The sequence below is a fragment of the Pleurodeles waltl genome, chromosome 6 (genome assembly GCF_031143425.1).
Source record: "Pleurodeles waltl isolate 20211129_DDA chromosome 6, aPleWal1.hap1.20221129, whole genome shotgun sequence".
NCBI classification, from domain to species: domain Eukaryota; kingdom Metazoa; phylum Chordata; class Amphibia; order Caudata; family Salamandridae; genus Pleurodeles; species Pleurodeles waltl.
This window is the reverse complement of record NC_090445.1, coordinates 1536237792-1536260479: the sequence shown is the minus strand read 5'-3', so window position 1 is coordinate 1536260479 and position 22688 is coordinate 1536237792. Positions and strand designations below refer to the sequence as shown.

Genomic DNA, 22688 nt, shown 5'->3' with positions numbered 1-22688 from the left:
CTGAAGAACAACAGGCAGATGGACCTAACTTCCGCCCGTGACAAGTGGGGTGCTGACCTTGAGGCCCCCCCCTTCGGACAGAGTGGAGATGTGCTAGGGCACAGGTGCAAGAAGTGGCCAACAACTGTAGATTTAAGTTCACACAATTTTATTGCCTGCATTCGGCTTACCTGATGTCACAGTGACTACGCAGAGTCTACCCAACACTTTCAGCTGGGAGTAAAAGGTGCAGCGGATCCCCGGCCGACTTCAGCCACCTCACATGAGCGTGCCATGAGGTGAGACCCGTTTGGGAGGAGGTGCAATGGGAGGTGCGGCTGAACTGACGATACACCATTGCCTATTAGGACTACTGCCAATCCCTAAAGAAGGTAGAAAGATGTGATACAGATTTACCCAACTGGGGCTGGTGCTGGCCAGACGGCACATTGTCACTCACTGGGCCAGCCCAATAACACAGACATAAGGAGAGGGGTTAGCTGAGAGCTGATCTACTGGTGTGGGCAGTAGTTGAAGAATGTAGGCCTTGAAAAGTCCACATAGATGACAATGCAGAGAGGGACCTGGAGATATGGGGCACAATGGTAGACCTCCTGGGGGAGGACAGAGAAGCGGTGGTTGAGGAGTCCGCCTCACACCATTGAGGGGGACTGAGAAGAGCTCTAGGCAGCCTGATGGTTCCCCACCCCAGGGAGGTCGGACAGACTGTGCCGTGGAGTTGCTATAAGGTGTGTATGAGAAGTGTGATCGATGAATAATGCAGCACTGCTACCTCCCTCCCGCCCGTGCCCCAAAGCGGACTGTTTGTTAGTAGCTTTCTAGTTACTGCGTGCACATGCACATGTGTAACCTCCCCCTCTGCCCCCAATTGGGCCAATCCTAGGGAGGAGTAAATGACTAATATTGTAAATCCCTGAGGAATGGGGGACTAATATGCTGCAGAACTGTTAAATGTTTCTTTGTTATGATTAAGGGTGTCAACCCCAGCAGTTTTTAGTTTTTTTACTGATTGCACTCAAAATATGAATAAAGAAATAAAAAAATGTTTCCTACCAACACCATACTGCCTGCGCACAAGGCTCTTCAAAGTCATGCTATTACCAGTACTCAAGTTGGGTTGGTAAAAAAACAAGAGCACATCGGGGTCAGAGATATACTTAGGAGTCTGACACCAGCAATGCAGGTTGGATTGGTTGCCAAATACTAGGGCTGACTTGTCTTGTTTCGACATTATACCTCTTTGGCACATCACCCTACACTTCCTGCCACTTTACCCCTCTCATGTAAGTTCCTTTTTATTCCTCCTTTCTCCCTCTGCAACTGTTTTCCTAACCTTCTCTTGCTCTCTCTTTCTCCCTTTCCCTCCCTTGTTCTGGGTCAGTCTGCTGGTGAAAAATATGTCCTGGTAACCAAAAATGAGGACTGTGCCGCCCCACCAGCACAAAGAACTGAACTGCATATCGGTCCCTGTTGTCCCCTCCAAACCACTTCCCCCTGTGATTTACAAAGCATTACATGTTACCTTTGGAATACTCCAGACATGAATCTTGCAAAAGTCACCCAACCCATCAGGACCGACCACACCCACAAAGGCACGCCCTTCAGACACAGTTACTGAATGTCTGGCGGTATTGGCACTTTACCGGTCAAACCGCACCCTACTGAGCATACAGTCCATCAGACAGGCATTAATACCGCCCTGTAGGACAGATCTCACCTCAAACTCAAAAGTTGTCCTGTCAGACAAACCACATCCTGTCACGCCAACCATCTTGTTGGACACACCATGCCCAACAAATGTGCGTAGGGCTAGTAATGAGGCCAGCTTGCCCCACGCAACCCACTAGAAACGCCCCACTCACCACAGCTGCCTTGTCAGACACGCTCATGGAGGTTTTGTGCCGCTGGCTGGAGACAAAAGCTGAATTTTCCTGAATCTTCTCCAGGAGCTGCCGGATCTGCTTACAGTAGTTGGCAACCTTACATTCCTTCAGGAAAGACTTAAACTGCAAGGGAATAACAAGGGGGAGGGGGTGAGACTCTACCATTAGAGAAGATCAGCAACAAGAAACAGTGTATTTACGAGAATTCTCATATACATCCTCAAGAAACATCTCCAAGCAACAAAAACACAGAAAAGCATTCATTACTCAGGAAACTGCCCTCCTCACAAACAGTTAACATGGTTATTTTCCTCAGATACAGAAAAAAACACCTCAGTATCACCTGAAAAGGCTCCAGATGGGTATAACACAGTATTACAAAATGCACTTCAAATGGTGACAAGCTTTATCGTCCCAAAATCAGCAACAAAAGTTTAGACCTTGATATCACACAGCCTGCTGGCATCCATACATGTCACATGACAAACAAACCTAAAACAAGACTGATCTACTGGCTTTGCCAATGCTTGTTAGCAGTACCAGATAAATTAGTAACAATGATTTTGAGTAATTATAATTTAAAAAGTCTCAATTCTGAAAACATAAGTCTGTGAATCAAACATTGCTGAGGTCTGTCTGTGGAAGTGGCAATGGTCTTCATTTACTCCAGTTCCCTCCCTCACACCGCTTTCCTCTTCAGTCTCTCACTCTGTTACACACTTACACCCATTCTCCCAACATATTTCTGAAATTCTCCATCTGCAAAGCTGACACATCATCTCCTTGCTCTTTCTTTTAAGTCCATCTTTCTGCTTGCACATCCCACCCCCAACCCCCACACACACATTTGTTAAACACAGCATTTCCGTTTCCTTTGGTGCTGTCGACAATTCAACTGCTGATACCTCCTTAATACACTTTCACATAAAATCGTAATTACAATTGGACCATTAATGTACGCTCAGCAGAAAGGCTAAGGACTTGATAAGCATGTTGTTAAAACACCCTGATAAACCACTGACAGGCACTATGAGAAAATCACACTGCCTCCAGCCTGAAAAACACTTGTCAATCGTGCTCCATCACAAGTAAAGACCTACGACAAACTCACGTCCTAACCTCACCAAGGCAACTACAGGCGATTCAGTTCAAAGTAGGCACTAAACAAGAGTCTTATGTTACATGAAAAATTACACAAACATCTGGAAAAAGCAGATACACTAAGGGAATGAAAGATGAAGTAAAATGTGAAGTGTAAACAATGTCTACATAGTTGACACGGATTACCTGACGGGTTCTACACACATTGTTAAGGAATATATTGATTGTATATGTAGGGACAAGGATATAGGCTCCAGAAGGGAGCCATTTCAAAGTCAGTATTTAAGTAAGACCCAGCAGGACCCAACCCACTTTAAGAAGATATGTATATGGAAAATGTTACTTACCCAGTAGCATCTGTTCGTGGCATGTAGTGCTGCAGATTCACATTGTTTGCATAAGTCCGCCATCTAGTGTTGGGCTCGGAGTGTTACATGTATTTTTTTTTTTTGAAGAAGAAGAAGGTTTTTGAGTCCTGAGATCAAGTGACTCCTCCTCCCAGTAATAGTGCGCATGGGCATCGAGTCACACACACCACCCCCCCTCCTTCCGTTCGGCGTTTTGCTACATAGGGTGGGGGCACGTCTGTACATAAAAAGACCAGCAAGATGGCGGTATGTGCAGGGTAACCAAGGCGGCAACGCCAAAACACGTTTCTGTAATTTTCATCTTTAATAAATTGTTGCACTGCTTGTCCATGGAGTGCCAGTTGGTCTTTGTATATTGTTATATAATTTATGAACAATGTGAAGTTTAAAGACACTATTTTCTTGAAATAATCATGTCTAAGATTATGGCCATTGTGGCAAGATGTTTACATTGATATGCTTACTTTTGATTTGGGTGGGACTTGCATGATTATGAACCGCGAAATGCCTAAAGATATTATGCTTCCCTCTAAAAAATAATGGCTTAGACAATACCCACTTGGGTGGCCTGTTAATGCTTATTTGCTTGCTTGTGAATTAAATTTTTGCGTAAACTGAAAGCATATTCAAGCCCACTTGGGCAGTTACTTAATTGCAAACAACATGGAGGTACTGAGATGGCACAATTGGAATCCGTGGGATCAATAGGAAAGAATTGTTTGCAAGATTTCCTCTGTCCCGCCTGCATCAACTGTTTGAAGTGCTGCAGGTAATCATTGTATATTTATTTTGCTGCTGTGATAGTTCCAGTATTTACCCGAGCCGCAATAGCCATTGCAAGCCCGTGGCTCTGTTTACGGACTGACTGGGAAGGAGTTAGCCTGTTATAACGGTATCCGTACTGGCCAAAGCTGCATTTACAAGCTATTCCTCAAGACCACAGCTTATAAGAAACTTACCAGCAAGGAAAGTTTGAGCCAGACATCAAGATGGTAATTTGAGGTATCTAGCCGGGGGCACGAAATAAACAAAGCCGCTGTAACAGCGCACGCTTTGTGGCAGTGGACGTTTCTGATCCACTACTAAGGATCACCCGCGCACCACCATACAGATGCTGACGCTTGAAATCTGAAGGGCGCCCGCTATCAACTTGAGGCTTGGAGCGCAAAGGGGATCTGGAATAAGAGGAGGCCCCAGTTAACTCTGTACAACATCTGTCACTGACCTACAAATAGTATCAACGCGTCACCAACAACGTGTCAACCGTGCACGAATAGTGAGTTGCAGAGGGAAGGCGCACTCACAAGAGAAGGAGCTTTACTATGGAACTTCTGAACAAATGGTGGTGACTGGTGCAAGGCACATTTCGAGCTCTCAATGAGAGCGAGTGCTGCTATGATTGTAACGCACTCGGCTCTGTACCGCTTACTGAGGGAATCAATTTTACTTACAAACGAGGTGAGGCGAGTCAGCATCTTCTTTTGTGACTGTTTATGTTGCAAATTACTCACCTCGGGCAATTTCTTACTATGTATTATATATGTTGATTATCTGCTCAAGCACACCATTTCAATCCTCCCACTCGAGGGCAAAGTTTCTAAGGTTTCAAGTCCCAAACAAGTTCACAAGGAAACTTCACTGGAAATGTATATTGCTAAAATGGCATTTCACCCTGAATCCGTACTTGGGGGGGGGTCCTCTATTCTAACAGGGCAACAGTGATCGATAGCAAATGAAGGGAAGTGGAAGCAGAGAAACTGTTTGACCTTTATCTGTTCCAACCTACATTTGCCAATTGACAGACAAATATAGAAGGAAGGGGAAATCTCTCAAAGAAACAGCTTTGGGAAAAATTAGAAAAACAATTATAAAAAAGAGCTATCTAAGTAGTGGGAGGCAATGTCATTGCAGAAGTACATTGAATGTGGTGGAATCCCACGGGGCCTACAAATCCTTGCAGTCCCCACATATGAAACCCCGACTTTGAAATGTTACAAGAATGGGCCTCTAACTCGCATGCATGCTCCATAACAATGTTACGAATCTTAGTGAAGTATGCATGGAAGGATGGCGAGAGATTCCTAGAAGAAATTGATGAACTAATAACAGAACTCAGTAAGATTATTGACCAGAAGGAATGTGATGAGAGCATGGCTAACCTATCGGACAAGATCAATAAATTGGAGGCAGAGTTCAAATTGAAGAAATAGAGGACATTTTACTGCGACTATAAGTTCTATAACTTTTGCCAGAAAATATGATGCCCTAAGCAACAAGGTGCAAAGAGTTCTGAGGCGACTGGAGTAGGAGGAACAGAAAAAGTAATGGACACTACAGGGGCACAACACAAATGCAGGAAACATCTGGAGGGGGTCTAGTGCCAGCGCCACAGACAGTGACACATCTGTGGGTTCAGACACCTTGGGCCATAAACACACTCTTAACAAATGGTGACCTGGAGCTGATTGGAACTCTGGCCATACAAAGGTGGAGCAAGAGACAGGGGGCGAGGAGACAAAGACGAAAGCACAATGAGTACAAAGCCAAGATAAAGGAAAACGGCTCAGTGGGAATAACAAGAGCCAAGACAGCAACCAAATGATGGAATTTGACACCAACGTGGTATATATATCTAACTTCCCCTCACCCAAACTCGTATTGATGTCCTTTTCCTTGGTCTTTCCTTTTCTCCCACCTTGTTCCTAGGCTATATCCAAAGCCACATTGATCTTTTTAATTTTACCAGAAAACTTATGCTAAAAATGCTTTGAGTCAAAATATTCTGGAGTAGTCAATGGATAAAGAGTTACCTGTATCATCTAAGTTATGTATCAGAGACATTGATCTATTACGCACATTATGTGACCTTGATTAACTCTCTGAATGTCATGAAGATACAATCTTAAATCTTGACAATGTAGGGATTGCACTGGACTTACGCCGTCCCAGTGGATTCAGTCCAAAATCCATATTTCAGCCATCTTTATCCTTTGATAGTATTGATGTTTTTGAGAAGGGGGTCACCAAAGAACTGAAAAAACGTAGATTCATGTGTACCAACAAGACCTTTAATCTTACAAAAAAACAGAATGAGGCATTGTTGGGATTACAGAAAAGTAAGGATGTGGTTATTCACGAGTCAGATAAGGGAGGAAATATTGTGATCATGTCAAAATACAAATACTTAGCTGAAGGTTACAGACAATTGTCTGATGCGATCTGTTATACATTATGTACAATATTGGGTATTGACAGAGCCAACAAAACATACTGGGGCGAGTTCATGGCCTGGAGAGATTAGGGGCTTCTAGGATGGGAGGAATACCAATTTATTCTAAATAAGCACTCTAGAATTCCAATATTATACTTACACCCTAAATTACATAAAGATCTACTAAATCCCCCGGGAAGACCAATTGTGTCCTCTATAAATTGCTTATTAGAAAATAATTCACTGTATGTGGATTATTTTCTGCAACCGTTTCTACAAGCTCTTCCCTCATATGTTAGGGATAGTGGTGATTTTCTCAGACTAATTCATGATTTCATATGGGAGAATTAGTCCCTTATCATGGGATTTAATGTGAACAGTCTCTATACATGTATTCCTCATGATTAAGGAATAGAGGCCTGTCAATACTTTCTCAGAGCTAGGTCATTGTCATACTTATTCCATGCAGAAATGATCTTAGACTTGATTAGCTACTGTCTACACAACAATGTAACATGTAAAAATTGCAAGGCATGTCGGACTAGTAAGGATGTGAGGTCATTCACTATAACAGAGAGCAACCAGGAATTCGCCATTTGGAAGGGACTGTCATGCAACTGAGACTACTGTGTACACAATTTGAGCTGTCCACGTAGCAGATATTACATTGGGAGTACAATACATAGGGCAAAAAAAACAAGTTTTAGAACATATGCAAGCTATCACTCGCTCTGATAGCCTGTACCCTGTAGCCAGGCACTTTGGTGAAAGCCATTCGGGCAGTAGTGTCTTACTACAATAGCCCTCCATTACTTTGGTCAATCCAACTAACAAACTCACATATCCTCTGCTCAAATTAACTCATAATAATACTGTACTAATATTTTCCTATACTAATCTACCACTAATTCCTCTTTGGTTCTAGAGTAGCGTGCTACTCGCCGAAAAGCGTTTCGACACCTCATCAGGAGTAGTAAGCGCTATATAATGAAAATGTCACTTACCCAGTGTACATCTGTTCGTGGCATCAGTTGCTGAAGATTCACATGTTGTGCATAGCCCGCCATCTGGTGTTGGGTCGGAGTGTTACAAGTTGTTTTTCTTCGAAGAAGTCTTTCGAGTCACGGGACCGAGTGACTCCTCCTCTTTGTCTCCATTGCGCATGGGCGTCGACTCCATCTTCGATTGTTTTCCCCGCAGAGGGTGAGGTAGGAGTTGTGTTGTAGTAATAGCACGTCCGAACCCGATGGCGGAAAAAAAACAATCGAAGATGGAGTCGACGCCCATGCGCAATGGAGACAAAAGGAGGAGTCACTCGGTCCCGTGACTCGAAAGACTTCTTCGAAGAAAAACAACTTGTAACACTCCGGCCCAACACCAGATGGCGAGCTATGCAAAACATGCGTATCTACAGCGACAGATGCCATCGAACATATATTTACAAATGTACAAAGCTTAAGCTAACTTCCGAACTGCTACAGGCTCCCGGGGAGGCGGGTGGACACATGTGAATCTTCAGCGACTGATGCCACGAACAGATGTACACTGGGTAAGTGACATTTTCAGTTCGATGGCATCTGTCGCTGTAGATACACATGTTGTGCATAGACTAGTAAGCAGTTATCTCCCCAAAAGCGGTGGCTCAGCCTGTAGGAGTGGAAGTAGTTTGAAATAAGGTTCTTAACACGGCTTGACCTACTGTGGCTTGTTGTGCGGATAGCACGTCTACACAGTAGTGCTTGGTGAACGTGTGAGGCGTAGACCATGTGGCTGCCTTACATATTTCGTGCATTGGAATATTCCCTAGGAAGGCCATGGTAGCGCCTTTCTTTCTGGTTGAGTGTGCCCTTGGTGTAATGGGCAGTTGTCTTTTTGCTTTAAGGTAGCAGATTTGGATGCACTTAACTATCCATCTGGCTATACCCTGTTTAGATATTGGGTTTCCTGCGTGAGGTTTTTGAAATGCAATAAACAGTTGTTTAGTTTTTCTGATGTTTTTAGTTCTGTTGATGTAGTACATTAGTGCTCTTTTGACGTCTAATGTATGTAGTGCCCTTTCAGCTATGGAATCTGGCTGTGGGAAGAACACTGGTAGCTCTACCGTTTGATTTAGGTGGAACGGTGAAATAACCTTTGGCAAAAATTTAGGATTGGTCCTTAGGACTACTTTATTTTTGTGTAGTTGGATAAAAGGTTCTTGTATTGTAAACGCCTGAATTTCACTTACTCTTCTTAGAGATGTGATGGCGATGAGAAATGCAACTTTCCAGGTTAGGAATTGTATTTCGCAAGAATGCATAGGTTCAAAGGGTGGACCCATGAGTCTTGTTAAGACGATGTTGAGGTTCCATGAAGGAACGGGTGGTGTCCTTGGTGGTATAATTCTTTTGAGGCCTTCCATAAACACTTTAATGACAGGTATCCTAAATAGTGAAGTTGAATGGGTAATCTGCAGGTATGCAGATATTGCTGCAAGGTGTATTTTAATGGAAGAGAAGGCCAGGTTCGATTTTTGTAAGTGTAGTAAGTAGCCCACTACATCCTTTGGAGATGCGTGTAATGGTTGAATTTGATTCTGATGGCAGTAGCAAACAAACCTTTTCCATTTGCTTGCATAGCAGTGTCTAGTGGATGGTCTTCTAGCTTGCTTTATGACTTCCATACATTCTTGTGTGAGGTTTAAGTGTCCGAATTCTAGGATTTCAGGAGCCAGATTGCTAGATTCAGCGATGCTGGGTTTGGATGCCTGATCTGTTGTTTGTGTTGTGTTAACAGATCTGGCCTGTTGGGCAACTTGACGTGGGGTACTACTGATAGGTCTAGCAGTGTTGTGTACCAAGGTTGCCTTGCCCATGTTGGTGCTATCAGTATGAGTTTGAGTTTGTTTTGACTCAATTTGTTTACTAGATATGGAAGGAGAGGGAGAGGGGGAAAAGCGTACGCAAATATCCCTGACCAGTTCATCCATAGGGCATTGCCTTGAGACTGCCTGTGTGGGTATCTGGATGCGAAGTTTTGGCATTTTGCGTTCTCCTTTGTTGCAAATAAGTCTATTTGAGGTGTTCCCCAAAGTTTGAAGTAAGTGTTTAGAATTTGGGGGTGAATTTCCCATTTGTGGACCTGTTGGTGATCTCGAGAGAGATTGTCTGCAAGTTGATTCTGGATCCCTGGAATAAACTGTGCTATTAGGCGAACGTGGTTGTGAATTGCCCATCGCCATATCTTTTGTGCTAGAAGGCTCAGCTGCGTTGAGTGTGTCCCCCCCGTTTGTTTAGATAATACATTGTTGTCATGTTGTCTGTTTTGACAAGAATGTATTTGTGAGTTATGATTGGTTGGAATACTTTTAGTGCTTGAAAAACTGCTAGCAGTTCCAGGTGATTTATGTGCAGTTTTGTTTGATGTACGTCCCATTGTCCTTGTATGCTGTGTTGATCGAGGTGTGCTCCCCACCCAGTCATGGAAGCATCTGTCGTTATTACGTATTGTGGCACTGGGTCTTGGAAAGGCCGCCCTTTGTTTAAATTTATACTGTTCCACCATAGAAGCGAGAGGTATGTTTGGCGGTCTATCAACACCAGATCGAGAAGGTGACCCTGTGCTTGTGACCATTGTGATGCTAGGCACTGTTGTAAGGGCCTCATATGCAGTCTTGCGTTCGGACAATGGCTATGCATGAGGACATCATGCCTAGGAGTTGTAATATCATTTTTGCTTGTATTCTCTGTGTTGGGTACATGCGTTGTATGATCTTGTTGAAATTTTGAATTCTCTGTGGACTTGGAGTGGCTAATCCTTTTGTTGTGTCTATTATGGCTCCTAGGTATTGTTGTACTTTGCACGGCAGAATGTGTGATTTTGCATAGTTGATGGTGAAACCGAGTTTGTAGAGGTTTTGTATGACCTGATTTGTGTGGTGTGAGCACCTTGTCAGTGAGTTGGTCTTGATTAGCCAGTCATCTAGATACGGGAATACGTGTATTTGCTGCCTTCTGATGTGTGCAGCCACTACTGCTAGACATTTTGTAAAGACTCTTGGTGCGGTTGTTAAACCAAACGGCAATACTTTGAATTGGTAATGTATTCCTTTGAATACAAACCTGAGGTATTTCCTGTGCGACTGATGTATTGGTATGTGGAAATACGCGTCTTTGAGATCTAAGGTTGTCATGTAGTCCTGTTGCTTTAGCAATGATAACACCTCTTGTAGCGTGACCATGTGAAAGTGTTCTGATTTGATGTAGGTGTTTAGTGTTCTGAGGTCTAGGATTGGTCTCAGTGTTTTGTCCTTTTTTGGTATTAGGAAGTACAGTGAATAAACTCCTGTGTTTATTTGTGTTTCTGGTACTAGTTCTATTGCGTTCTTTTGCAATAATGCTTGAACTTCTGTTTCCAGAAGGTCTGAATGTTGTTTTGATAAATTCTGTGCTTTTGGTGGTATGTTTGGAGGGATTTGTAGATATTCTATGCAATAACCATGTTGGATAATTGCTAAGACCCAAGTGTCTGTAGTTATTTCCTCCCATGCTTGGTAATACTGACCTATTCTTCCCCCCCACTGGTGTTGTGTGGAGGGGATGAGTGACATGTGAGTCACTGCTTGGTTGTAGGGGTTTTGGGGCTTTGAAATTTTCCCCTATTCCTAGGGAATTGTCCTCTGTATTGGCCCCGAAAGCCTCCCCTTTGGTACTGTCCCTGGTAGCTGGACGGTGTTGTCTGTGAGGTGCTGGCTTGTGTGGCCTGACCCCGAAACCCCCCTCTAAAGGTTGTCTTGCGGAAGGTGCTGTAAGTGCCTCTGCTCTGCGGGGAGTAGAGTGCACCCATGGCTTTAGCAGTGTCAGTGTCCTTTTTCAGTTTCTCAATTGCCGTGTCCACCTCTGGTCCGAACAGTTGTTTCTCATTGAATGGCATATTGAGCACTGCCTGCTGTATCTCTGGTTTAAAACCAGACGTTCGTAGCCATGCGTGCCTTCTTATAGTCACAGATGTGTTAATTGTTCTCGCAGCTGTGTCCGCTGCGTCCATAGAGGAGCGTATCTGATTATTAGATATGTTTTGTCCTTCCTCAACCACCTGCTTCGCCCTCTTTTGTAGTTCCTTGGGTAGATGCTCAATGAGGTGTTGCATCTCGTCCCAATGGGCTCTGTCATAGCGCGCAAGTAGTGCTTGAGAGTTAGCGATGCGCCACTGGTTTGCAGCTTGTACTGCGACTCTCTTTCCGGCTGCATCGAACTTGCGGCTCTCTTTATCTGGGGGTGGTGCATCCCCAGATGTGTGGGAGTTGGCTCTCTTGCGAGCTGCTCCTACTACGACTGAATCTGGTGGCAGCTGTGTGGTGATGAAAACAGGGTCTGTGGGAGGTGCTTTATATTTCTTTTCCACCCTTGGTGTTATTGCCCTACTCTTGACCGGCTCCTTGAAGATTTCCTTTGCGTGCCGAAGCATTCCTGGGAGCATAGGCAGGCTTTGGTAGGAGCTGTGGGTGGAGGAGAGGGTGTTGAATAAGAAGTCATCCTCGACTGGTTCTGAGTGGAGGTTTACGTTGTGGAACTCTGCCGCTCTAGCCACCACTTGTGAATATGCTGTGCTGTCTTCTGGTGGTGAGGGCCTTGTGGGATACGCCTCTGGACTGTTATACGACGCCCCAGTGTCGGACAAGTCCCAAGCGTCTTGGTCCTGGTCACCTTGGCTCACGGTGGTGTGAGCCGGGGAATGTGATGGAGTTTGTGCTGGTGAAACGTTAGTTACAGGTGAAGGAGAGGGTGGCGGAGTTACCTTTTTCACCATTTTAGGGGGAAGGGTGCTTATTTTCCCTGTTCCTTCCTGTATGAAAATACTTTCTGCGTATGGTCCACTTCGGTGGATTGCAACTCTTCCTCAAATCTATGCTTTCGCATCTGAGAGGACAGTGATTGCTCCTCTGAATAGGAACCGGTAACTGGGTCGGTTGCGGGTCGTTTCTGCACCGAAACCCTGTCTGTACTCTTTTTCGGCTCCGAGGTGACTTTCTTCTTTTTTGGAGTCGAAACCTCTCGGCGTCGATCTTCCTCGGTGCCACTGTCTCGGCGTCGAGCCGTTTCGGCACCGCTATCTCGGCGTCGATCTTTTTCAGCAGCACTTTCTCGGTCCCGAGAAGGCTGCGTGCCGGTGTCTCGACCGGAGTCGGACGATCTCGGCACTGTTTCGGCCTTTTTCGGTGCCGATGGTCGGTCACCGAATTTATGGGTCGAGCCATGGCCTGGTGGCAGTGGCGTCCCCTGGGCCTTGTCACTTTTCTTGTGTGTTGTCTTCGACGTCTGACTCACAGTTCTTTGATCGTTGAATTCCTCGGAGTCCGATTCGTGGATCGAGAAGGTTTCTTCTTCCTCTTGTTCCTCGAACTCTCGGTGTGCTGTCGGCGTGGACGCCATCTGAAGTCTTCTGGCTCGACGGTCACGGAGTGTCTTTCGGGACCGGAACGCACAACAGGCCTCGCAAGTCTCTTCACTGTGCTCAGGCGACAGGCACAGGTTACAGACCAAATGTTGGTCTGTATACGGGTATTTGTTGTGGCATTTGGGACAGAAACGGAAAGGGGTCCGTTCCATCAGCGTTGTTTTACACGCGGTCGGGCCGACCAGGCCCCGACGGGGGATCGAAAGCTACCCCGAAGGGCACCGGAGCTCTTCAAACTTCGATGCGGTGTCGATTCTATCTAAGCCGATCCCGAATGCAACAATACCGACGTAATCTTCCGATAGTTAGCTAACTTTCCGTTCCGAAACTCGGAGCGACAGAAACACGTCCGAACCCGATGGCGGAAAGAAAACAATCGAAGATGGAGTCGACGCCCATGCGCAATGGAGACAAAGAGGAGGAGTCACTCGGTCCCGTGACTCGAAAGACTTCTTCGAAGAAAAACAACTTGTAACACTCCGACCCAACACCAGATGGCGGGCTATGCACAACATGTGTATCTACAGCGACAGATGCCATCGAACATACAATTACAATTTTGTTTTTCATCACTCCCCTCCAGTATTCGGGCGGTGATAGGCCACTTGCCCTAAGAAGGTTGGAACCCAGACACATTATCAGATTCAATACTCTCAATCCGGTGGTGGTGAATATGGATGAAGAAATGGCAGTACACTTTGAATAATATGCTGTTGCGTGCCTTAATATGAAGCTTCTTTTCTTTGCAATGGAATTGTTTACCTTTAACAAATTTTATTCTTGACAGGTGTATCTGGAAAATACTGCAGACACGCCAGTGGACTCAACAAGCTAAGCATGTTAGCTTTTTCATTTTTAGGCCTAATGATTAATGACTGTTTGTGCCCAGTCAGGTGGGATTGTTACGTATAGCAGCAGTAAGAACACAACTGAAGACATGCCCACTGAGGCTGGATTCTTTTTTTTTTAATGAAGAATGTAACGTTTAAAGACATATTATTTTCTTTAATAAATAATGACTAAGATTATGCCCATCGTGACAAGATGTTTACGTTGATATGCTTGTTTTTGATTTGTGTGGGACTTGCATGCCTTTGGATTCAAGCTAGCCTGGCTGATGAGGGGTGGCCTTTTGTTGCAGAACGATTTATAGTCAACCCTGCTGCATATTTGTTGGTTCTCCCCCTGTTGCATAATACCAGTGGGCCCTGACCTTAGTCGACCAAAGAAAAAGACTATTCACATATTTGATTCCTAAAGCCTACTACATCCTGCAGGGTTCAGTCCTTTCAGAATACTTCTGATTGTCAGGATGCTGCAGAACTATCCTCCTTCTGAACTTCTTATTGTAATCCTGCCTGCCTCTCTTGTTCCTTGCTGTTTCCAAGAGCCAGTGACCTCTGGTGTTTAGTAGTCTAGCCCCTTATATACGGAGGATTTATATTTTTTTGGGGTACCAAAGCTATGTTATTTCACTGTACCCAACAACACTTTCTGTGGGGCAGCCAACCACCCTAAGGTAGGGTGAGGAAACCCACTTGGAAGGCCCTAAAGCTTACATGAGAGGGATGCCTAACATAGAAAAGCACCTTATGGACATTATGCATGGACTGGGCCTAGTGATTACCCTAGGAGGCAGGGGGCAGCTAGAACATCACTGCTTGGAGTGTATGCTGCACACTGGGCACACTACCTCTCTTAACAAGACAGAGAGGCAAGGTAGACAAACTTTGTTAGAAATGGGGTCTCTAGTTGGCAGCTGATTTGCACCCTGCCCAAGTACGGACCCTCACTCTAGTCAGCATATGGGAGATACTCGCTCAGATAATAGCTGCTCACCCCCTTAGTAGCTTGGCAAGAGCAGCCAGTCTTCTCTCAGAAGCAATGTGTAAAGCATTTGCACATAACACACAGTAACAGTGAAAACACTACAAAAGAACACCACACCAGTTTTAGAAAAATAGCCAATATTTATCTATTTAAAACAAGACCAAATACGATAAAAATCCAACATACAGTAATAAAAATATGAATTTTATACAGTTCCTTTAAGTCAATAGCTCCACCTGGGGCTATCACTGTGTCGTGCGCAACAAAACCAACAGTTCAAGGCCGGCCGCGGCGCCGCAGGCCAGCTACAGTGTTGGGAAGACCTGCAAACAGTACTCTGGATTTGTAGGGTGTCGTGATCCTTGCAGTGAGCTCCGGAGAGCGGTGCCGCTGACATTGCGGTGTCGGTTCCAGAGTTGGCGCAGGAGTCATCGGGCCCTTGAAGTCACTCCTTGTGGATCAAACTCCGGGCTGATAAAGTCAGGTGCGCCAGGGTAGATGGCATCGGGGTGATGTGCGAAGCGGGACAATACGACATGCGGTTTCCACAGGTCACGGTGCAGGCACGGTGAGGAAGTGCTGTTGTCAGTAGGCCCATAGCCAGCGGTTGGGGATGGGACGGTGCTTTGTGTCCCTCACGAGCGGTGTCCACAGGCCACGGTGCAGACAGGGATGACTGGTACACAGACACTGGAATCGATGGTGCTGGTGTCGGTGGACGGGGGCTGCGTTGCGGGACAGTGCTTCGTGCTCCTCACGAGCAGTGTCCACAGGCCACGGTGCAGGCAGTGGCGCCGGTGTCAGCAGGGGCGGTGTCAGTGAGGCCCAGGCTGGGGTGTGAGCTGGCGATGCCCGAGTGCGGGACCTACAGGTCGCGGTGCCAGCAGCGGCTCGGTGAAGTCGTCTGATGATGGCGTCTGTGAGACCAGTGGCAACGCGACTCCGTGTGCCGTTGGTAGGCAAGGGGAGGCATGGTGGTTTCTCCTCTTGAACAGCACAAAACACACAGTTCCCAGTGCTGCAGGTCGGGAAAACTGAAGTCTTTGGTGTCCCTGAAACTTCCAACAGGAGGCAAGCTCTACTCCAAGCCCTTGGAGAACTTTCTCAAGCAGGACACACAGCAAAGTTCACCCTTTGCACTCTTTTCAGGCAGATGCAGCAACTGCAGGCCAGTCCAGCAAAGCAGCACAGCAAAGGGACAGTACTGCTCCTCCAGCTCTTCAGCTCTTCTCCTTGGCAGAAGTTCCTCTTGATTCCAGAAAGATTATAAAAGTCTGGGGTTTTGGGTCTTCTTCTTATACCCTGTTCTGCCTTTGAAGTTGGCAAACTTCAAAGCAAAGTCTCAAGTGTTTGCAAGATCCTTCCTTGTCCAGGCCAGGCCCCAGAAGCACACCTGGGGGTCGAAGACTGCATTGTGTGAGGGCAGGCACAGTCCTTTCAGGTGTGAACGACTACTCCTCCCTCCCCTCTAGCTCCGATGGTTCATCAGGATATGCAGGCTACAGCCGCCCCCTTTTTTGTCACTGTCTACAGAGGTGCAAAACAGCCCAAATGTCAAACTGACCCAGATAGACAATCCACAACACAGGCAGAGTCACAGAATGGTTTAAGCAAGAAAATGCATACTTTCCAAAAATGGCATTTTCAAACAGACAATTCCAAAACCAACTTCACTAAAAGATGTATTTTTAAATAGTGAGTTCAGAGACCCTAAATTCCACATTTTTCTCTGCTCTCAAAGGGTATCTGCGCTGTAAGGATATTTAAAGGCAGCCCCCATGTTAACCTATGAGAGAGATAGGCCTTGCACAGTGAAAACCAAATTTGGCAGTATTTCACTGTTAGGACATATAAAACACACTAGTATATGTCCTACCTTAAACATACACTGTACCCTGCGCCTGGGTCTACCTTAGGGGTGCCTGACGTAGTAAAAGGGAAGGTTTAGGCCTGGCAAGTGGGTAGACTTGCCAAGTCGAATTGGCAGTTTAAAACTGCATGCACAGACACTGCAGTGGCAGGTCTGAGTCGTGTTTACAGGGCTACTAATGTGGGTGGCACAACCAGTGCTGCAGGCCCACTAGTAGCATTTGATTTACAGGCCCTGGGCACCTCCAGTGCACTTTACTAAGGACTTACCAGTAAATCAAATATACCAATCATGGATAAACCAATTAACAGTACAATTTACCTAGGGAGCATTTGCACTTTAGCACTGATTACAGCGGTAAAGGGCGCAGAGACAATAAACCAGCAAAAACAGAGTCCAAAACCAGGACGTCAGAAGGCAAAAAGACAGGGGAGACATGCCAAAAAGCTGCCAGGTCTAACAAACATCTTTCGCAGCACAAAAGGATGATGGACGGAGTGCTGAAACTTTTCAAACTCTCACAACCAGTCACAGTTCTCTGTTTAATCCATCCTTCTTTTGCTCACAATGCCACCCCAGTTCGGACTCAGCATTATGCACATCAATCTTGACCATGGTCACCAATGGGAACGGCCTCACCTGAACTGCTAGGCCAGGTCCTCCCTGAACCAGAAACAAGCATTCGGGGACCTGTTTCAGAGTATCACCCTTCATCAGCCAGGCTAGCTTGAATCCAGTGTCACAGTGAGCAAGGGACCCACGCCTGGGCATACCCTTCCCACTTAGGGCAACTTTAGCAACACAAAAGGACAATGGACAGAGTGCTGAAACTTTTCAAACACACACCCCCAAGTCTGTTTAATCCACTGTTCTTTTGCTCGCCATTTCAGTTTGGACCCTGTTCATCATGGGAACAGTCCAGTCCGAACTGCCAGGCCAGGACCTTCCTGGACCAGAAACAAGCATTCTGGGACCAGTTTCGGGGTACCATCCCTGAAGACAATTCTCTTCACCTGGTGCCAGCTTTGGGTTCAGTCCCTTATTCAGTATCCGCAGCAATGCTGCAAAGTACAATCAATGAAATACCTAACTACAAATACAGGCAGCACCTTGATAAAGAAGCACAAGATTCATGGACTTAAGGAATTCACTTTAACAAGTAATGTTTACGCCTTTCCCTTCAGCTATAGAAACCTGCAGCACACCTTAGGATAACACTGGGCTCCATTACGCCTTTTTTCTTCTATTAAGGCATAAACTGTTTAGGACCATACTTATCTCGGATGGTCAGCAGGATTTAGACCTGATTTAGTATTTTTAACTGGGGTTTACTTAAAGTAATTTTAAAGTCATTAGAAAGAAACAAGATTTCAAGTCTCATGGACCTTAATTGCAGGAGACTACAAAACCCTTTAAATCGGGACAGACGATATCACCTTCTAACTTAGGACAGGCTGCATTTTCCTATAAATTAGAACAAAGATGCAAACCCATCTGTATCATGGCGAGTCTACAGAGCAATAAATCAAAGACAGTTGGCAGATTTATAGGAAATACTTACTTGTATACGTTTGCATCCTGAAGTACTGTAGATTCACATGGAGCTTACTCACTTGCCATCTAGTGTCGGGCCTAATATACACTACATTTTACTTCAAATAAATGCTTTGTTTGGATGCACCTTGTGATATCGTCCCTGAAACCCATAATGCACTTTCCGAGCTGTTATGTGTGAACGTGTAGTTGCAAACAAATTTAATTTTTCTTGACTGAATCAGCAACCTGCATTGGTAGAAGAAGTAAAGGCAAACCATGAAACCGTATGTAAAGGCAAACTATGAAAACTAGCATCCCAGCAGATGGATAGGGTATATGAGAACCTATAGCACTATGGACTACAAGCCGATTGTTACATATACTTAATGTTTTTCCAGTTTAGCTGTAGATCCCATGCTGTGCATAAACCGAGGAGAAGTGCCAATTCCTGTAAGCAGTGGCTTGCGAGCTGATGCAGGAGTTGTGTGGAAAGATGTTTTTTAGTTCAGTTTGTCTGACGTGCCTCACCGGGTTTCAACAAACAGTACTATGTAGAAAACCTACAAATACAGGCAACACCTTGGGAAAGAAGCACGGGATTCATGGACTTAAGGAATTCACTTTAACAAGTAATGTTTATGTCCTTTCCTTCAGCATGTTGTTAGAAGAAAACACAGGATTTTTACATATTTGTATGGTAGGGCGGTTACCTAAGGAAGGCAATTGTGGTACCTTTCTTAACTGTGGAGTGTGCTCTAGGAGCAAAATGAGGCATGTGTTTGGCTTTGCAAGGCAGATTTCAAAGCATTTAACAATCCACCTGAGTTCATTAGCTTTAGAAATAGGATTGGCAATGTGAGAGTGTACAAACTCAACAAAAAGTTGTTTGGTTTTGTTGATGCACTAAATATGGTCCACATAACACTTTATGACTCTTTTCACATCCACAGACAGGGTGCTCTTTCTGATGCTGACTGGGGATAATAGAGGAAATTAGACAAGCCAAGGACTCATTGAGATAAAAATGCAAGAGTATGTTTGACAAGAAGTAAGGGTGAGTTCTCAGGACAACTCTATCTTTGTATACCCGCATAAAACGTTACTCCACCGAAAATGCATGGAGTTCTGTGTCTCTCCAGAGGGAGGGGACAGAGACAAGGAAAACTACCTTTAATGAAAGAAATTGCAAGGGACACTAATAAAAGGGCATGAATTAAGGGCGTTATATGCCATTTAAGGTTTAGGACAATGTTCCAAGATGGGACTGGCCTCAGTCTTAGTGGGACTACCCTTTTTAGCCCTTCTGGAAATTTTTTAATACCACATAGCCTGTTATCTGTTTTGAGTGTAAGCAGCCTGAACTGTTAATACAGGGAGTGCAGAATTATTAGGCAAGTTGTATTTTTGAGGATTAATTTTATTATTGAACAACAACCATGTTCTCAATGAACCCAAAAAACTCATTAATATCAAAGCTGAATATTTTTGGAAGTAGTTTTTAGTTTGTTTTTAGTTTTAGCTATGTTAGGGGGATATCTGTGTGTGCAGGTGACTATCACTGTGCATAATTATTAGGCAACTTAACAAAAAAAAATATATACCCATTTCAATTATTTATTATTACCAGTGAAACCAATATAACATCTCAACATTCACAAATATACATTTCTGACATTCAAAAACAAAACAAAAACAAATCAGTGACCAATATAGCCACCTTTCTTTGCAAGGACACTCAAAAGCCTGCCATCCATGGATTCTGTCAGTGTTTTGATCTGTTCACCATCAACATTGCGTGCAGCAGCAACCACAGCCTCCCAGACACTGTTCAGAGAGGTGTACTGTTTTCCCTCCTTGTAAATCTCACATTTGATGATGGACCACAGGTTCTCAATGGGGTTCAGATCAGGTGAACAAAGAGGCCATGTCATTAGATTTCCTTCTTTTATACCCTTTCTTTCCAGCCACGCTGTGGAGTACTTGGACGTGTGTGATGGAGCATTGTCCTGCATGAAAATCATGTTTTTCTTGAAGGATGCAGACTTCTTCCTGTACCACTGCTTGAAGAAGGTGTCTTCCAGGAACTGGCAGTAGGACTGGGAGTTGAGCTTGACTCCATCCTCAACCCGAAAAGGCCCCACAAGCTCATCTTTGATGATACCAGCCCAAACCAGTACTCCACCTCCACCTTGCTGGCGTCTGAGTCGGACTGGAGCTCTCTGCCCTTTACCAATCCAGCCACGGGCCCATCCATCTGGCCCATCAAGACTCACTCTCATTTCATCAGTCCATAAAACCTTAGAAAAATCAGTCTTGAGATATTTCTTGGCCCAGTCTTGACGTTTCAGCTTGTGTGTCTTGTTCAGTGGTGGTCGTCTTTCAGCCTTTCTTACCTTGGCCATGTCTCTGAGTATTGCACACCTTGTGCTTTTGGGCACTCCAGTGATGTTGCAGTTCTGAAATATGGCCAAACTGGTGGCAAGTGGCATCGTGGCAGCTGCACGCTTGACTTTTCTCAGTTCATGGGCAGTTATTTTGCGCCTTGGTTTTTCCACACGCTTCTTGCGACCCTGTTGACTATTTTGAATGAAACGCTTGATTGTTCGATGATCACGCTTCAGAAGCTTTGCAATTTTAAGAGTGCTGCATCCCTCTGCAAGATATCTCACTATTTTTGACTTTTCTGAGCCTGTCAAGTCCTTCTTTTGACCCATTTTGCCAAAGGAAAGGAAGTTGCCTAATAATTATGCACACCTGATATAGGGTGTTGATGTCATTAGACCACACCCCTTCTCATTACAGAGATGCACATCACCTAATATGCTTAATTGGTAGTAGGCTTTCGAGCCTATACAGCTTGGAGTAAGACAACATGCATAAAGAGGATGATGTGGTCAAAATACTCATTTGCCTAATAATTCTGCACTCCCTGTACTCTCTAATAGATTAGCATGCAGGACTGATATTTTAGTTGTGGCAAATAATGTTTTCTACCGTGACATCTGAAGTCTGAACGTTAAAATAGTGTACAAATCATTTCAATTTAGATACATAGCATGTCATTGTGGTAGAACTTTTAGCTTCCCTCAGTATATCCAGAGCCACTTGAATTATGCATTTATGCAGCAGCAGCGTTTTTTTCACGCATTTGCCACCTAACCCATCGTATGCTGCATAATCTGAGGATTTTAGCATAAAATATTTCTTGCTCAAATGGTTCAAAAGTTACTAAAACTGCAATGACACTTGTTGCCGCACAGTGGAGGGCCCTTTGCAAAGATTGACTGTTCACCTTTCTGCTGCTTATTGCTACATTTGGGTGCTAAACTGGTACTAAAAAGGGCGACGAATGTGTAGATCCCGACAGTGTTAACAGGTGTAAAATTACAAAATAATGAGGGAATACCATAAACAAATGTGGCGCATTACCCTGCATAATTTGTCTTTTCTTGCTGCATTATTTACTCACCCCTACCACTTAAACTGGCCTCTCCTGCTGCATAATTCCAGTGGGTGTGGGTAAATACATATATTTTTGAGGAAGATCTAGGTACCTAAACTAAGACATCAGGAGCCAAATCGCAGGATTGAGTATCTTGAGAATGGGATGTAATATTTGGCTTCATATTGTGAGCAAGCATAGGCTCAGTTGCAGCTTTTCATCAGGGTAAATTGGCATCTATAGCATAACAAGAAACCATGATTCTCTGGCCTATGTTGGAGCAATGAAAATTAGTTATTGCCTGAAGGATTTTCCTGGCAACATGCTGAACCTGTGTTAGCAAGAGAAAAGTGCATGCAAATATCCTTGACCTACTAATCCACATAACAATGCCTACAGCCTGCTGGTGTGAAGGTACCTGGATGTGAAGATCTGCCATTTTGCATTCTCACACATGCTAAATAAGACTGATCTTCATTGTGAGCATGTTGGTGGCCCCTGCTGGGGAGATCGGCAAAATCATTGTATACACCCTAAAGATGCTGTGCCAGCAAATATACCTCCTAGTTCTCTATGTAGATTAGTGGTTACATGGACTTTTCAAATTTCAACAACTTTGTGCCTGAGAAGCTGAGAGGGCTAAATGTACTGCCTGAGTTCCAAAACATTGAAGTGTAAGGACCTCTGCTGCGTGGACCACTGCCCCTAGATTGGGAGGTCACCAAGGGGTTCCCCCCACACTAGAGACGCATCTGTAATGATCGTCACTTGTAGGTATGGTTTGAGAAGTGACCTGCTCAGCAACAAGTTGTTCTTGTTCCACCACTGCAGTTTGTATTGAACACTAGGCTCCACCAATACTAAATTTTCTTAATCCCTCATCACCTCAGAAAGGCACTTTTTGTGGAAGGCACTTGTGTAACCTAGAGTTTAGAACTAGAGCAATACTGAATGGTTTCATTCCAAACAGACTAATTATCCATGCCTGAGGTTGCAATGTCTGGCAAAGGAG

At 44.7% G+C, this 22688-nt stretch overlaps 1 protein-coding gene across 2 annotated transcripts in view; it reads right to left on the bottom strand.

Annotated features, from left to right (window-relative positions):
- Positions 1-22688, bottom strand: part of NOC2L (NOC2 like nucleolar associated transcriptional repressor) — a 432367-nt gene that overhangs the window by 152233 nt on the left and 257446 nt on the right. For both annotated transcript variants that reach the window (XM_069241122.1, XM_069241123.1), the window contains exon 15: positions 1863-2006. In XM_069241122.1, the coding sequence (XP_069097223.1) occupies positions 1863-2006 (144 nt within the window). The remainder of the gene's footprint in view (positions 1-1862; positions 2007-22688) is intronic.